The 18,636-nt window shown below is 34.6% G+C and overlaps 1 protein-coding gene across 3 annotated transcripts in view; it reads right to left on the bottom strand.

The window, feature by feature from the left end:
• LOC149796437 (four and a half LIM domains protein 2-like) overlaps nt 1-18,636 on the bottom strand; it is a 279,497-nt gene that overhangs the window by 174,024 nt on the left and 86,837 nt on the right. The window contains exon 1 of one of the 3 annotated variants that reach the window (XM_089961116.1): nt 15,468-15,488. The exons of the other annotated variants lie outside the window; for them this stretch is intronic. Coding sequence (XP_089817242.1) covers nt 15,468-15,473 — 6 coding nt within the window. The 5' untranslated portion in view covers nt 15,474-15,488. Of the gene's footprint in view, nt 1-15,467; nt 15,489-18,636 lie in introns of those variants that run through there. 3 annotated transcript variants of the gene reach the window in all.

The raw sequence follows: 18,636 nt of genomic DNA, 5'->3' as shown, positions 1-18,636 counted from the left end.
TCCAGTATAGGCTACCTGGTAATACTCCCCACCTGCAATCCATGTCAACCAAACAGTATAAAATTCCCAAACCAAATAAGGAGTTATTTAAAAAAAATTTCCAATACTCTGGAACTCTGCTCTGGAATAGTATTCCAGCTGAGATTAGAAATGCCCACTCTATTTCCTTCTTCCAAACCCAATATATCCAGTGGCTTCAGAGATGCAGCTTAAATAAATGAATTCCTTTGTATGAGGGCCTCAAGGTAGATTAGTTTTTAGCTAATTGTGTTACCCTCTTTAAATAAGGTCATTATTATTATTATTATTATTATAGGAATAGCAATAAATGTTTGAAGATGGTCACTATGGCAGCAGTATAAGATATCAGATTGGTGCCATTTTCATTTAGGACCAACCTGATATAATAAGATGTCTTCAGGTGAAAATCCCATGTCAATATGACTTTTTACCATTCAGGAGGACTACCTGACTTTCTTTTAACATTTTTGTCCATTACTGTCATAAACTGCATATTCTATTGACTTAGTCACTGGTTGCCAATTTGCCATAAAAACCAAAATATGTAAACAATGATTATCCTGATTGGATGACTGTGAAAGAAGACATGACATGATTGGTTAATATACACAGGAGATTTCAACAGCTGAGCATTCTTTTCCACAAAAACGAAAGAGCATGTAAATGGTTAAGTAAAAACCTCAAACAAAAGCCATGGACTCCCATGGAATGGACAGATGAGAATTTTTTATTTAAGTAAGTAGAAGTGCAGAGAAACGATTATGAAGAATATGAAGGAAATGAATTGGTGAGAGCAAAACTGGAAAAGCATACTCAGCCAGAGTCATCAAAATCTTTTTCTTGGTCATTCATAATTATTTCAGTGTAAGTTATATAGATATTTTATTGGTTTTTATATGTCATCATATTTAGTTTTAACCAAATTAATGATGCATGATTTTGTTCAGACCTAAGTTAAACTTGCTCTTTGAATTGAAAAATCAGTAAACATCATCATAACCCACTTTTGATCTCGACACCAGACATGGTACTACATCTACGATTGGAACTGAGATCTTCGATATAGTTTTCTTTTTCATGACATCACTAGTTCTATGATCTGATGTGTTTGCTAATTAAAAACAAACAAAAAAAACAAACTAAAAAGGTTAATGTGTCAAATTGTACACAATACAGTTGCAAATAACAACGTGATGAATCAGGAAGCAGCTATACGCAACATGCAGAGTCGGAGTGGATGCATCAGTGACATACTAAGTGCCTATACCACACAAGTCTGACATTTTATCAATATAAAATGGCAAAAATTTTTGAAAGCACAATATAACCGTTATCTGTAATATATATATATATATATATATATATATATATATATATATATATATATATATATATATATATATATATACAGAGATAAGGTTATTTAGTGTTATGATGTTGTCAAAAAATTGTCACATTTTATTGATAAAACATCTGACTCCTGTGACTATACCTATGGCTAGCCAGCTTCAGTTAAAATACAACTAGTGACAAAATTCTCCAATAATATAAATTCTCAGTAAGTTGTGTATTAAGTGTAAGGGATTAAATAATTTTGAGTTGGATCATAATTATTCCAGTAAATAAAGTGGGGTACAAAAATTATGTGCTAAAAGTTGAAGACAATGTTTATCAGAGGTTATCTGTAATTAACTAACTTTACCTTTCTTTCAGATCAGACAGCAGAAAAGTAAAATTATTAGAGGATGAAGTTTGTGGGTTAGGGAGGAAAATTTGAAAACTGGAGAGACATTAAACAGTGACTGCTGCAGCAATGTTAAAGAGTCAAACAGTAATTGGATGGAACAGCTCAAGTTGTAGATGGAGACATTCAGGAGTGACAATGGCAGGATTTGATTAAATTACTGGCCTTGAACATCTTCACAAAAGAGTTAAATGACAGGTCAGTTTCTGGGGAAAAGATTGGTCAAGTCAGGAGAAATCTCAGTTGAAAGACAGCCCTTTGATGATGAAATATGCTTCAACAGTTGACTGCACACAACTGCCTCAACTTCTCTTTAAATTTTTTCAAAGAAAATGACATAACAAAAAGTGTTGCTAAGAGTAAAAAAAGCATATTGCTTGTCAGTTGACATGTTTTTTGTTGCATACTAGAAATTTATCTGAAATTAAATACCGTTTTTAAGATAACACGTTGCACTATATACTGTTTTGAAAAACCCACATCTAAGGTTATTTATGATTTAGGATGAAATAGGTATTTGTGAGTTTGTCAAATATTCAATTTTTTTTATACAAACTGTTCATGAAGTCATGAATCATTCATGAGAAACTTTGTTCATCATAGTTCATGAACATGTTCATGCACTTTTTCATGAATGATGATGACCCAATTTGTGAAAACTTTTATGAACTGTTCATGAATTCATAATTTCATGAACTGACCATTTTCAGTTGCTATGTATAGTAACTGAATGAGTAAGTGTACAAGTTCTAAGTATCCAAATGGTCATGCTATGTATAGTAATTGAAAGTGTAACTGTACAAGTTTTTGAAGATTTAATACCACCAACTTTATCAGTGAGTGTGTGCGTGTGTGTGTGTGTGTAACATAGCTTTAACAACCTGTATCATTGCTATGATGTCTGCACTGGGGCATCATGCTGCATATATGTGGCATCATGTCCCAACCAGTCACATTTTCCTGAAATCAGGCTGACCAGTCAAAACACTAACCTCTTGATGCTGAGCACAAGTGAGGCAGCTGCTTGTACAATGTTTAGTTTTTTTTAACCTGCAACCTTCCATATTCAAGGCAGATGCTCTAACCACCTAGGCCATCATAGCAGTCATATCGATCAGCAGCTCAAATTATAGTGTGAAGTACAATAGAAAAAGAAAATAAAAGCAGCCAAGGGGAAAATGTCACAAGTATCCTTAAAGAATAATCTTTAAATTCCAGTACATGCTGCAGACTGGGATCAAACATGGGACCCTCAGATGCAAAGGAAGAGTATTTACTGCTATGCTATCCACATTTCTTAAAAAGAATATTGAATGAATGCAGATTTTAATGGTGATATAATACATTAGTTTAACTCATGGAAAAATACCTTCTAATTGAAAACTATTCAAAACTGTCTTAGAATTAATTTAGCTTTATGTTCTGTGTATTATCGTTATTATTAATTTTATTATAATTATTATTAATTTACTTTTTTCTAGCACACATACACAATTTGGACCATGCTGCTGTTTACATTAGGGAGTTATAATTATCTCATTTTTCCTTCTTAAATATAAAATCCTCAACAGTGGAAGAAATGCATACCTAATTCAAATATAATTAAACACAGTTGTGCTATCCATCACTGGGATATAAATTGTATCATAGCTACATAAACTGATACACACTGGCAGTCTTCTCATGTTATTTTTACCAGATGGAAAGAGCATGATATTTGGTGCAATAGCATCTTGCACATGTATTCAACATTGGGGGGGGGGGCGGGCATTGGAGGGATTGTGCAGTGTGTGTGACAAAGCTAATAAAAATATGTGAAAATGTTACATAATATATATTGCATCAACACTCATAATGCTATGAAGGCTGCATGTTTATGCACTGCATTGTTAACGCTTTTATCTTGGTTTGAATTAGACCAAATACATCTCTCTTGGTATATAAACAGGTTTGAGTTTTTATATGAAAGTCATGCAAATCATATGAACCTCTGTTTTGCCAACCACCATGCTGATAATGATAACACTAAAAAGTTATCAATTATGCTGCATTTGGATCAATACATCTGGTAATGTACAGATATCATAATGGCAATAATCTAGGACTGTTGGAAAGAAGCAACTCACTATAGACAAATTTTAATTAAGATTAAATGGTGTTGGCTTAGTTTGCAAGGTAATCTATGACTGACCTCTGACCTTCAACCAAACTGTTCCTAATGGTTTATAATCTTGACAGATGATGATAAACTTGAGTGTGAAGTTGGATGGTTACTTACCAACTATAAATAGTATGAATGTATGCATTGGGTTTAATAGCATAATAATGACAATACAGTGCCAATTCTACATTTCGGTTTCAAAACCATTGTATAAAGATAACAAATAGCATAAACATTTTAGGAACATACACCCCTTTAAATAAACATAAACATGCAGTCATGCAAGACAAAAGACCTAGTCAAAAAAATAATTACAAATGTATATAAAATAAATGATAATGGTGAATACATAATCTTTTAAATATAGTGTCATAATTTGATATATAACATGCATTCTTGTAAGAAATCCAAGATTGTATCTGGTGATACAGCATCATGAAAGCTTGCTGCATGCAACCAGTCCATGAAACATGTTCTGCAACCCGATTCATTTAAAACAAGCTATAACTTTTACTTTTATATAATACAAAAGTCCAACAAAGGATTGATACAATTTCCAGCAATCCAAAATAAAACCATTTCTTCCTTTTCACAGATGATTATTAAATTCTTGAGTGATAAGATTTTTAAAATGGCCACCATGACAGACATAGTGAATGTTAAGATCAACACCATTTTCATTTGTGATGAACTAGGTATCACAAGAAATCTTGTACTGAATACCCATGATCACATGACCATACGTTCAGGAGGAGTAGCAAGAAAAAGATTATCAAGATTCTCACCTGATCAGCCATACTGAATGTGAGATTAACACTTTTCTGTTACAGCTGTCAAGTACAGCGCTTCTGTGTGTGTGTGTGTGTGATTTGGATTTTTAACATAGCTTTATCATTTTTTCAGTCATATTGCTACAATGTCTGTAGTCTGTCAGTTTACAGCGTTGTCTAGCACTGGGGCATCATGCCTCAGACATGTAGCATGATGTCCCACCCAGTCACATTATCCTGACACCAGGCCGACCAGTCCTAACACTAACCCCTTAATGCTGAGTGCCAAGCGAGGCAGCTGTTAGCACCATTTTTATAAGTCTTTGGTATGAATCAGCTGGGGATCGAACCCACAACCTGCTGCATCAAAGGTGGATGCTCTAACCACTAGGCCACTGAAGTGGTACAGCACTTTTGAATAATAACTTTATTGTTTTCGTACAAGACCACTGGCCCATGTACAAAATTATACAATGAAGAAAATATGTAACTGGAGTGGATACATATTGGTATTTCCTTGGTCTACAGTATGGCATAATCACATACATATGATAGAATACACATAATTACACAATTTGTAGAAGAATTTTTTTTACCTCAGCTTGAAAGCAAAGTATATAAGCTGCTGTTTTTCCGATTACCTCTTTAGATTTATTACAAGTAAATTGCAAAAGAAGCTTCACACAATGAGCATTCATAATAGTACTTTGGAAAAAGCTTAAATCTTCATCTGAGTATTTTTGGGGCGTTTAATATAAAATGGAATTCATCTTCAACTTCACCGCTGTCAGACTATTTATTTATATATGTGCCCCATCTGCATTTGTAGTCTACCTGCAATAATATGAACAGGAAGTTCTCCTAAAGAGAGTGAATAGCCATATCATTTAGTTACGTTCAACAAAAGAGAAGCATTTTTCACATTCTATAAGACTTTTTACAATTCTTTTATATTTTTCAAGGGCTGAGCCATTTACTTCATTGTACCATTGTTGCAAGTTACCATCCAAATCCTTAGACAATAAATAAATGAACACTGCCAACATCACATGACATCCACACAAACCCAAACCCATATTTACAAAGTAGCTAATGTAAATTTCCCTAATTATCATCTCACTATCATCCAGAGCCTTTGACATGATGCAGCTTATCCTGGGATACCTACAGTTATGAATATGCACCAAGTTACAGCAATATTTTATACATATACTATAATCAATCATCAACACATACATATTACAACATTCGACAACAAAGCAGTATCTTTCACATTCTATAAGACTTTAATAATCCTGTAATTATATGAACCACAAACCAAACTCACATGCATGAAGTAGCTAATACAAGTTGCCTAAGTTGTTCTGTTACATTTATCCAGAGCCTTTAAGACCATGCAGCATTTCCTGGAATATCTATACTTAGGCATATGCAGCAACTTACACAAATACCTGATACATTTAATATAATAGTCAATACACATTATTACAACATCTATATTCAGTAAGCACTCCAAGACTGTATTCCGAGAGATAAATAAAATTACAGGACAGTTGATGGAATTTTTCTATAGAGTTTATAGCCTTGTATTACCCAATCTCTGATAAATTTTTTGTTGTTGTTGTGGGGTTTAACGCCATTTTTCAGCACACGATAGGCTATGCATGGCGGTCAGTATTAATGGTGGAGGAAGAACCTAGAAAAAAACCCAGGAAGAACCACCGACCCACGAGAAGCTACTGGCAAGCTTTCTCACATACCAACATTGGCCGAATCCTAGACTCGAACCCACGCAGACAGAGGTGAGATGGCAGTGATCCGTAACGGAGAGCGCTTTAGACCACTCGGCCACTCGGGGCCCCTCTCTGATAAATAGAGGATACAGTCAATTCATGTCTTGCTCTGTCATAAAAAATTAAGGAGCTTAAGAACAAACATGCAACCAAAAATAAAAAGTGAGTCTTTCTGGAAGACGATGTTGACAGCTTTCTAAAACAAACAACTTAGTGTTCTTTGGAATTGTGTGTGTGTGTGTGTGCATGTGATTAGGATTTTTAATGTAGCTTTAACAATTTTTCAGTCATATCGCTACAATGTCTGCAGTGTGGCAGTTTATAGTGATGTCTAGCACTGAAGGATCATGCCGCAGACATGTAGCATAATGTCCCACTCAGTCACATTATCCTGACACCAGGCAGACCAGTCCTAACACTAACCTCTTAATGCTGAGCACCTAGAGAGGCAGCCATTAGTACCATTTTTGTAAGTCTTTGGTATGGCTTGGCCAGGATTCAAACCCAAGACCTCCTGCTTCTAAGGCAGACGCTCTAACCACTAGGCCACAGGAGCAGTCCTTTGGAAGCAAGAGAGGAAAGGGGAAGGAGGCATAGGATCAGTGTATTTTGTAATCAAGAAAGGAAAGGGAAAGAAGACATGGGATCAATGTACTTTGGAATAAAGAAAGGAAAGGGAAGGATACATGGGATCTTTGTGCTTTGGAAAAAAGAGAGGAAAGGGGAAAGAGATATGGAATCAGTGAGCTTTGGAATGAAGAGAGGATCGGGGAAGGAGACATGCAATCAGTGTACTTTGGAATCAAGAGAGGAAAGGGAAAGGAGACATGGGATCATTTTACTTTGGAATCAAGAGAGGAAAAGGAAGGAGACATGGGTTTAGTGTACTTTGGAATCAAGAGAGGAAAGGGAAAGGAAACATGGGATCTGTGTACTTGGGAATCAAGACTCAAGAGAGGAATGGGAAAGGAGACATGGGATCAATGTACTTGGGATTAATGATGCTCTCAATGTTTCCTGCACTTGAAATGTGAATGAAAATTACAGCTTGTTAAAAAAACAGGTATAGCATATTTGACTGCAGTACAAACACTTTTTTTTAAAAGTAGAAAAATGTGAAAGACTGTTAAAATGGCATAAAAAGCTAATCATAATCTACATATGAATGCAAATACTTATACCAAATTCATTACTCTACTGGTACCTCAAGTACATTTTAATCAGTCCTGCTAACAAGGTTAAATGAATCTTCAAATCTAACAAAATTTTAATTATATTCAAAATAAAAATTGATCTAATACCTTAACATTTAATGTTGTGTACATATGAATATAAATATACCAATGAAATTTCATTTGTCTGCCTCATGTGGTTTTTGCTCAATTGTGCTAAGCAAATTTTTTGTTATGAAAAGTTGCCAAAAATGTCTTTAAAAATGTTTAAAACATGTTGCAATGACCTGAAAATCTACGATAATCAGGAGATCTTATAACCATAATCATGTATGAAATTTCATGAATCTAGGGTCAGTAATTTTTGTGCTATCACATTAAAATGTATTTGGAATGTACAGACAACAGACTACAGATGTGTAGAAAGCTATAAGGCCACTTCTGCTATTGCAGATGGGATATATGAAATCAAACTAAATACATTAATAGTCATGCCTGTCTAGACGGAGGTCACCCATGTAAGTTGCAGACACGGGAGGCATAATAGCTCAGATGGCAGAGCACAAGGTTCATAATCCATGGGTAGTTGGTTCGATACCTGCCCAGGCCAGTTCATGTCAGTTGCCTCACTGTGTCCTTGAGAAAGGCACCTGGCTCCCATTCTTCTCCATGATACAACCAAACATGTGCTAAAAGTGCCTTTAAATCCTACACACACAGTCTGTAGAAACTGTTTGTAAATGCATACACTGTCTTTAAATGGGTTAGTTAATGAATTATGAAAGAAACCTTTTCATTCAGTGCAGATCACCTCTGACTGCACTGAATTTCCAAGGCATGATTCCTCAGCAAAAATTAGATTAAAACCAAATTAAACCAACAATTGTAAAAACAAAATGATTACAAATTCTTTCTTCCTAGGGCTTCAGTACTGAATTCAGTGAGACACTCATAAATGCAAAATTATTTATTTACCAATAACAAAGTTAGGGCTAAATCAAAACTCCTGACTAAAATGAAAACTGAACAGAACTTACATCAGTACTGCCATAATTCACGTCAATGGCAACTTTCAGGTGATAGACTTATATCAGTATTGCCATAATTCACAATGTTAATGACAACTTTCAGGTGATAGACTTACATCAGTATTGCCATAATTCACAATGTTAATGACAACTTTCAGGTGATAGACTTACATCAGTATTGCCATAATTCACAATGCTAATGACAACTTTCAGGTGATACACTTACATCAGTATTGCCATAATTCACAATGTTAATGACAACTTTCTGGTGATAGACTTACATCAGTATTGCCATAATTCACAATGTTAATGACAACTTTCAGGTGATAGACTTACATCAATATTGCCATAATTCACAATGTTAACGACAACTTTCAGGTGATAGACTTACATCAGTATTGCCATAATTCACAATGTTAATGACAACTTTCAGGTGATAGACTTACATCAGTATTACTATAATTCACAATGCTAATGACAACTATCAGGTGATAGACTTACATCAGTATTGCCATAATTCACAATGTTAATGACAACTTTCAGGTCATGCAAGATGCATAATGAAAAGAATTCATATTTTAAGTTTTATAGTAAACTGTGATTGCTGATTGTTTTTAAATTTACAGATTAAAAGTACAGTCATACTAGAGGTGATTCTATATTAACAATACATTGAGGAATCAGGTGAGAGTGTATCACAATACAGGGCAATAGTGTATAAAAATACAGGGCAGGAGTGTTTCACAATAAAGAGAAGCAGTGTATCACAATACAGGGTAATAATGATCACAATACAATTGGATGCCCAGAGTAGCTGAGTGGTCTAAGGCACTCACCATTCTGGATCACTGCCATCTCACCTCTGTCTGTGTGGGTTTGAGTTTTGACACTCGGCTAGCATGGGTACGTGAAAAAGCTTGCCAGTAGCCTCTTGTGGGTCAGTGGTTCTTCCCAATGTTTTCCTGGGTTCTTCCTCCATCAGTTATACTGGCCACCATGTATAGACTATCATGTGCTAAAAATGGCATTAAACCCCACAACAACAACATCAACTATCAATATACAAGGTGATAGTGCAACATAATACAGACTCAAACTATCGATATAGGACCAGACATGCCAACCCTAACAAGACTTTCTTAGTAAGACTGTCTGTATTTTTCCTTAAGTTAAGACTAGTTTTCAGTAAGGTGTAACAAAATATCACTTACTGCAATTTTCAAGCTGGAAAACATGCATTTAAAAGTCCATGAAGTGTGATTCAAGACTGATGCAGCAATGGTCAAAACTGTCATCAACTAGGCCATAACAATTTGCCAAGTTAATCTGAACCTAATTACCTCCAGTACCATTTCACAAACTGCAGTTCCAAATGCTATGGAGCTCAATGGCTTCTTGTATCTCTCAACCTGACATATTCCTTAACACACTAACCCCTAGCGATGACTCTACGGGGCAGGAGGTAGTACACTACTGCCGAGCTCTGTATAGCGTCATGATCATGCACGACACAATAAAGTGGATGGTATTATAGAACGGCAGACAGATGTAGCTCCACAATGGTACCAAATAATCTGGAATATCTAGTTGTACTACAAAATACAGATAGAAAAACCTCATTTTTTGGACCCGACTTTTTTTTACCCAAAATTCGCCTGTGGTCGGAATCCGATTTTGTGTCCGGATTTTAGACTTTTTGGCCTCAGATCTAAGGCAAACTGGTATGAACTGCAAACAGACAGATGAGCCTTTGCAAAAAGTAGGATAAGATGGGCATTTGGAATAAAGAGTGGTCTCCATATAAAAATAATGGCTCCGTTTAGCACAAAAAAAAAAAATCCAACTTTTACCCTTCAGCTCATACGCGAGTCAAATAGCCAATGAAAAGCAATGTTTCTAACACAACTAGGCAGTATGTTAGTGAAAGCTGACCGGGGATTTGGTGTTTGAGTCTATTGAGAAATAACTTTCAAAATGTATTTCCTACTCGATTTTCAGGCAAAAATGACAAAAAGTTCCAGAGGTTAATGTGTTAAAAAAAAGTGAATTTTATGTGAGCCTTGGCAATGGTAATCACCATGTACCATACTCAAATCAACACATTGTTGCCCTTATTGCTTCATGCTGAACCCCACCCCCTGGAATCTGAATATTCCCCAAAATATATACTTCTGTACTGACTTCAAAAACTTTTCAAGAAGTTTATTGTCCATTTCATTCTGTATCACTTGATAGGTGGCATTTTTTAAAACAGGTAAGCAACACCTTGATCATGCAGATGTTTTGCATCACAAAATACATGCAGTTTAAAGCATCTGAGGTACTCCCATAAACAGTCATATTTCCATAATCTGTGCTTTTATTCCATAATTTGGTACTGTAAGGGTCATTTATGGCAAAATTGTACGGGTTTGCAGGTATGCAGGACCAAAGTAAAATGAAACTAAATATAACAAGCTTTCAACAACAACAACAATAATAGTCATCTTTCCTTTAATCTGTCATCTTGTGTCAACTATATCTACTAAAAAGTGCAATATACACTCCATTTAAATTCAAAGAATTTTAGTTAAACATGAGATAGCAATTATTCTAATAATACTATATACATTCTGGTAAATATTCATTCCATCTGAATACTGTTTACATTTTGTATGCTTACCTTTCCATACTATATTAATCAACAGTGTACCTCCCCATAAGGGGCATACAATATATTGCAGAAATAAATGACCCCACCCCACACCAGGTCTGTAATAATAAAGTTTCCACCTTTGCTTTAATTATGTCCAATACAGGCATTCAATCAAGGAAGCACAATTTTCATCGTTCAACTGTCAAAATTACACACAAGATATCCATGGATTGATGGATTAAAAAAACAAAACAAAACATTACCTTGGTTGTGTCCCAGGTTAACTTGGCCCTTAACAATTACTTAACATCTATATTTTGGCAGGAAAATTTCATTAGCACTTGATGTGTTCATTGTTTAGTTCCCAGGGCCTGAGTCATGTTTCCAATTGTGTCTTGACTAGACCATATTAAATTATCACTCAAGAATCCCACACACATTGTCATGCACCTGATACATGTATCTGAAGAAATATGATAAGCGAGTTTTTAAATCATTCTAATGCATCTTATCAATGTTTGTAAATATTTAAAAGGAAAAAGCTTCACTTTTGTTCATTCCAAGAATTTATCATAGTTTAGAATATATTTATGCAATGATAAAGTGATGTTTAATTTATAAACATGAACTCACTTGTTATGTTTATCAGTTTATTGATTTATGCAATACTCTTGTGATCGTATTGTGTGTATCACAATTATCATATGTATCAGTTATCATGACATGTATCAGTTTTCCTGTGTATAAGTTATCACACATATCACTATTATCACATGTATCAGGTGTCATAAGTATCAAAATAATCATAATATGTATCACAATTACCATATGTATCAGTCATGATATGCACTATGAGTATATTTATCACAATTATATGTAGCACAGTTATCATGATATGTATCATAGATCTTGTTATATGTAACAGTTATATATCAGTTATCATGATATGTATCACAGCTATCTTGGCAAATATCACAATTACCATAGATATCACAGTCCTCATGATATACATCGTATTTAAGATACGTCTTTTGATACAATATGGATGGAAACACAGAGTTCTAAGTCTTTCTAAACAATTCGTAAATCAGCACTTACAATACATGAGTATAAAATAAGAACTTGTTCCACAGCTCAAAAAATACCATTAGAACACCAGGGATCCTTTTTTATAGCTTTATATAGCCCATTTTTATTACTGTAAGTATACTTCCTAATATATGGCAGATTAGTTCATCAGACACACCTGTTGAGCAGGTGTGTTACACTGTTATTACTGAAACTGGAGACTTGCCACATGTATCTTATGTTCTTTCAGTCTTTATAGCTACCAATGAATGATTCTACAACATATTAATCCAATGCATCCAGATAGGTTTATCGAAATCTCTTACATTAACTTCCTTAAAAATATGGGTCTACAAGAAGGTGTCTACATTGAAATTATTACATCTGAGGTCTCACATTTTGATCAAGCCTATCACTATAATTTTGGATGGCGTCAACATTTCAAGAGTTATAACAATGTGCAATTTTATTTTAGCATTCTGTCTTGTTCTTTAACATTTTGTAAGTACACATTTCTGAAAAGAACCTAACTCGAGTCCAAATCCTGACCCTGAATTCATACAACTTTAAAGACTGTCTGAAAATTTACTAGAAACTTTACGATCGATTAGCTTCAATCTACTATTTTTTTTCATGTTTTACTACACAGCAACAAAAAAAGGTTATTTAATGCCAAGGCTAATTTTAGTGCCTTCTCCAAGGACACACTGTGGCAGTTGACATGGGTGCATCGGATTTTTGGATTCACATCTACACCATTTTGGTCTGAGTTCAGCATGCTATCCTGTCTGATTCCTGGTCTAGCTAACTGACCCTGTTTTCTGTCCTGTAACATTTATCAAATTTTTAAAAAAAGCAGTCCTTGCTACCCGTGACCACCAATCCACGCCTCCTGATGTCTAATGGACAGCGATTGATATGCAAAACAGGTACAGTATTTCAGCTTCCTACAGGTCATTTAGTTTCTGATAATTATGCACACAGAAAATCAGCTTTCTATATTCTGGTTTTGAACCAGATGAAAATGTTTAGCTTTTTAACATAAATTACAAATTATAAAAGCCCATTAATAGAATGTACATATTTGTGATTTATTTCAGAGTACTAGTACCGGCTTGTGTGAGATTTTTAAACATATTCTGTCTAATTTGAAATATTCTTGATCTATGCATAGACAGGAACTTGTAACAGACAAAATGTACTTGGAGTTCACTTTTTCTGTTTGTTAAAAGATATTTGTATGAAATATGCAAATAAAAATTTGCTTAAATGATTTCTGTTTTACACGTCATCAGTTTCACCAAAAATATCACCAGAAAAAATTACTGAAGCAAATACTATTATTTATGTATGCAAATGAATGCATAGAGTGAATGTGATTTAATTCTAAATTATGTTATATATAAGAGAAATCTGAGTAGCAAAGTATTTAGTGTGACTTGTTTTACACAGTTAAATACAAAACTGCTGAATTATATTATAACCCTTTGTGTTGATGTGTATTATGATGCCATGTGTTGATATGCACCAATACTGCTTCTTATACATTCCAGAACTTAATAAGTATTTGATAAGGAAAAATTACAACAAGAAACCCAAGTGGGACTTATATCACTCATCTGTTAGATATCTAATAGCCTATTATAACAGAAGTTTAAGGTCAGTCATATGCTTTCTCATGAAATGTATTCCAATGCTGTTGATAGCAAAGGTCATGAAAATAATCAAAGTAAGGTTTCTCATGTTGTTGTGGTTTTGGATTTAATGCTATTTTTTTGGGCACACAATAGGCTATGCACAACATCCAGCATATGTGGTGGAGGAAAACCCTGATAAGAACCACTGACCTATGGGAAGTTACTGGAAAGCTTTCTCAAATACCCACACTGGCCAAGTCCAAGACTTTAACTCATTCAGAAAGAGGTTGAAATTGGCAGAAATCACTAAAGGCAAGCACTTTAAACCATTCGGCCATTGGAAGCCCCTGTCTAGTTTTTGCAATGTCTCTTGTAAGTAGTGTTGTTTGTATCTTCATTCATATCTTAATAATTCAATTTTTCTTTTGTCATTACAAATTACAGCAATCTGATTGGCCAAGCTGTTTTAAATTATAAAGCCACACCCACCTGCATTACCTTTCTTATGTCATTACAAATTACAGCAATCTGACTGGCCAAGCTGTTTTGAAATTTTTGGGTTCATATCTGTCTGAACCCAATTTTTTAAAAGCTACACTCAAATGCATTACTTTTCCGTACATAATAATAGTCCATGACTATTTAATATAGCATCTGACTCAAACTCAGACTTCGTAGGTAAGATGTGAATTATGAACCACACATTGGATCTTTTTTCTCTCAAATAAATGAGATATCTTTGCTAAAGCTACAAATAAAATACACTTTAAAGGAATAACATCATTTACTTACACATTTTAATGTGAAGACATGAAGGTAAAGTGCAAAATTCATCAGTGTGTGTATGTATTAATATATGATGAAATCTGTATACCATAACAATATGAAAATTTGACATTTGTTTTGAAGGATAAAATAAACAAAACAAAAGGAGAAGAAATTTGAAAAATATTTTATGGTCACAGGTTGGTTCAAAACTGATAACTTTCACATTCATAGCACAATGCTTTAATCAAATGAGCTATCATATGAGATATTTGATGTCTAAAAGCCATTTTAGTCTTCTTACATAAGATTTTAATCATGAACCAAATAATTTACCGTCTTTTTTTTAAATAAATGATATAACTTTGCTAAGGTTTCAAACAAAATATGCTTTAAATGACTAAAAAAAACATGGTCTGCTTACATTTCTGAATGTGAAGACATGCCAGTAGTGTGAAATGCAATTTTTCAAGTTTATTTGTATCAAGTCCTAAATATTTATGAAAATGAAAATTAAATTTGTTTTTTCAGATGAAGTGGTATGAACCGAAAAAAGGATGTGCAAATTTTATATGATCCTCAAAGCAGACCATACAGCTTGCACATCATTTTCTCGGTTCATAATTTGTTGAATTTCATAAAAATAAACAGTCAATCCATAAAAATACATCACCTTCATTTTTCCAACACTGAATTGCATGTACAACATATAAAATTAATTCTATTCCAAAATCAGTAAATCTGCATTTGAATCACTAAATCCCAGTCCTTGCAAATCTGTTCAAACAGAAAAACTGTGTGGCAGTTGCTATCATAAGTTAGCTAGGAGTTTTGTTTTAGATTATCTAATAAACAAGGTATGGAATTCCCTTTCATTGTAAATTTTTCTGCTTGTAGTGTTATGTGAGAACTTGCCAAGGACCATGCACTTGATGCAGCACAAAGAATGTCCACAGTGAAAATAGCTATGTGTTCTTCCATGCATCCAGTAAATAATGGTGCTATGTTCAAAACAGTCTGGACATATGCTGTGGCTGGCACCTTGGCCCAATGCACTTATTTCAGTGATGACTAATATAGGTTATCATACTAGTTCCAAAATTTTTCAATCAGAAAAAGCTGCGCAGGCTGACTCACTGCAATGAGAAAAGGTCATGCAGGCAGACTCATTGCAATCAAAAATGGCAGAACAGGCACACAATTGCAATGAGAAAAGGTCATGCGGGCAGGCTCAATGCAATCAGAAAAGGCAGTGAAGGCAGACTCATTGCAATCAGAAAAGGCAGTGAAGGCAGACTTATTGCAATCAGAAAAGGCAGTGCAGGCGGACTTATTGCAATCAGAAAAGGCAGTGAAGGCAGACTTATTGCAATCAGAAAAGGCAGTGAAGGCAGACTTATTGCAATCAGAAAAGGTCATGCAGGCAGACTTATTGCAATCAGTAAAGGCACTGCAGGCAGACTTATTGCAATCAGAAAAGGCAGAGAAGGCAGACTTATTGCAATCAGAAAAGGCAGTGCAGGCAGACTTATTGCAATCAGAAAAGGCAGTGAAGGCAGACTTATTGCAATCAGAAAAGGCAGTGCAGGCAGACTTATTGCAATCAGAAAAGGCAGTGAAGGCAGACTTATTGCAATCAAAAAAGGCAGTGCAGGCAGACTTATTGCAATCAGAAAAGGCAGTGAAGGCAGACTTATTGCAATCAGAAAAGGCAGTGAAGGCAGACTTATTGCAATCAGAAAAGGCAGTGCAGGCAGACTTATTGCAATCAGAAAAGGCAGTGCAGGCAGACTTATTGCAATCAGAAAAGGCACTGCAGGCAGACTCATTACAATCAGAAAATGCAGTGCAGGCAGACTCATTGCAATCAGAAAAGAAAGTGCAGTGCAGGCTAACTCATTGAATACTACAAAATTATACCAATTAGCAGGTTTTACTTTTAGTTTACTGTTGATAAATATTCACTGCAATAGGAGGTGACAATCTGAAAGATATGGAAACTCTTGCAAGGTGTGCAGCTGCCACAGAAACATCAGAAGCTAGAAGATGACAAGAAAGAGCAAAGCTGTACATATGATCAAGAGAAGCTAGAAGATGACAAGAAAGAGCAAAGCTGTACATATGATCAAGAGAAGCTAGAAGATGACAAAAAAGAGCAAAGCTGTACATATGATCAAGAGAAGCTAGAAGATGACAAGAATGAGCAAAGCTGTACAATATGATCAAGAGAAAAGAGTGCAAAAGTACCAGAAAATAAATACAAATGGCAGAAATATGAACCATAAAAAGGATCTTATGTTGTGCACCTTTGGCACCAAGTTTTTAGATAAATATGAAAGCACATGAGGTACTTCATTCACTGATGGTTGATTTGATTGGGATCAATAAAGCTATTATGGTGATCCTGAAGATTTTTGGATAAAGTCTCAATTTAAAGCCTCTTATTTATGCCAGGAAGTTTTCTGTAATAGTTGGTAAAATTCTACAGAGCATTTTATTTTAAAGCTGATGTATAGTCCAAAAGATTTTTAGTTATGGAAAGCCAAAACTTGTATAAGTAGCAAGGGCTTCATTTTTGGGCATTTTCCTCTGAGTAGTTTTCCCAAATAAAACTTTTTCATATTTAATAACAGTTTGCTATCATCTGTACTCAACTAAATGCTCTTCATGATAGAATGATTTAGTTAAATTTGGTCAAAATCTGTTGAGTATTTATTTTAAAGATGAAAACATTTTTTAAAAATCAGTTTTTTTTGCAATGGATGCCATATCTGATACTGGATTGTCATTATTTAATTTAAAAATCTGAAATCACACAAAAGTCCATTTTTCGCGTTTCTGAAATGCAAAGGAAAATAGCCAATCAAAACCATCATCTTTTAAGCATCTAAACTACCAGAAAGCATCTGGCTAAATGAAAATAACTTGGAATCAGATTTGTTTAGTAGCATTCACAGTGTGTTTCCTACCACAAATTCAGGCAAGAATGATAATAATCTCCAGGGGTCAATGAATTACTTGGTATCATTCATAACAACTTTTTAAAGGTTTTCATTCTATGCCACTTTGTGCCAAATTTGGTCAAATTCTGACAAGTTGTTGTTGTTGTTGTTGTTGTTGTAGGGTTTAACGTCATTTTTCAGCACACCATAAGTTATACATGGTGGCCAGTATTAATGGTGGAGGAAGAACCCGGGAAAACCCCGAAAAGAACGACCAACCCACAAGAAGCTACTGGCAAGCTTTCTCACATACCCACATTGGAGAATCCGAGCCACTCAAGGCCCCCAATTCTGACAAGTGGTGTTTGAGATAAACCTGTTTAAAACTTTCATTTTAAATATATGTATAACAATAGCCATACATTAACATGGACTTAAGGGTAATTTCTATAAACATTACCTCTCACATGGATTGACTTCCCTTGATTTGCCCCACAATGCAATTCATTTCCAAGCAGCAAACTATCTAATGTATATATTCAATTACTAAACAAATCAATACAAGCTCTGGATGTGTGAAAAGTCATACAGAGCTAGCAATCTTCCATGAGATGCACATGAAAAGTAAGGCCCCACTGTGTATTCTCAAACTCTAATCTGCCTCATCAGATAAAGAAAATTGTATGTTCTTTAAACGTCTCCTAGGGTATGCACATTTTTTTCATTTTAATAAGAACAAGAGGGATTATCAGAGGGGGAAAATCAGGCAAATACTTTCTCATTACATTTTCAACCCAATAAAAAAAATGTCAAAATTCAGAGTGGAACCTACATTTGCTACCCAGAAGTTAACTCTGTACACTTTTTAAATTTCTTTGCACTGAAGAGTCTGAGAAACGA

The sequence above is a fragment of the Sinohyriopsis cumingii genome, chromosome 6 (genome assembly GCF_028554795.1).
Source record: "Sinohyriopsis cumingii isolate HCF-2022 chromosome 6, ASM2855479v2, whole genome shotgun sequence".
Taxonomy (NCBI): Eukaryota; Metazoa; Mollusca; class Bivalvia; order Unionida; family Unionidae; genus Sinohyriopsis; species Sinohyriopsis cumingii.
Note: the sequence above shows the minus strand (reverse complement) of the source record. Positions and strands in the feature narration are given on the sequence as shown.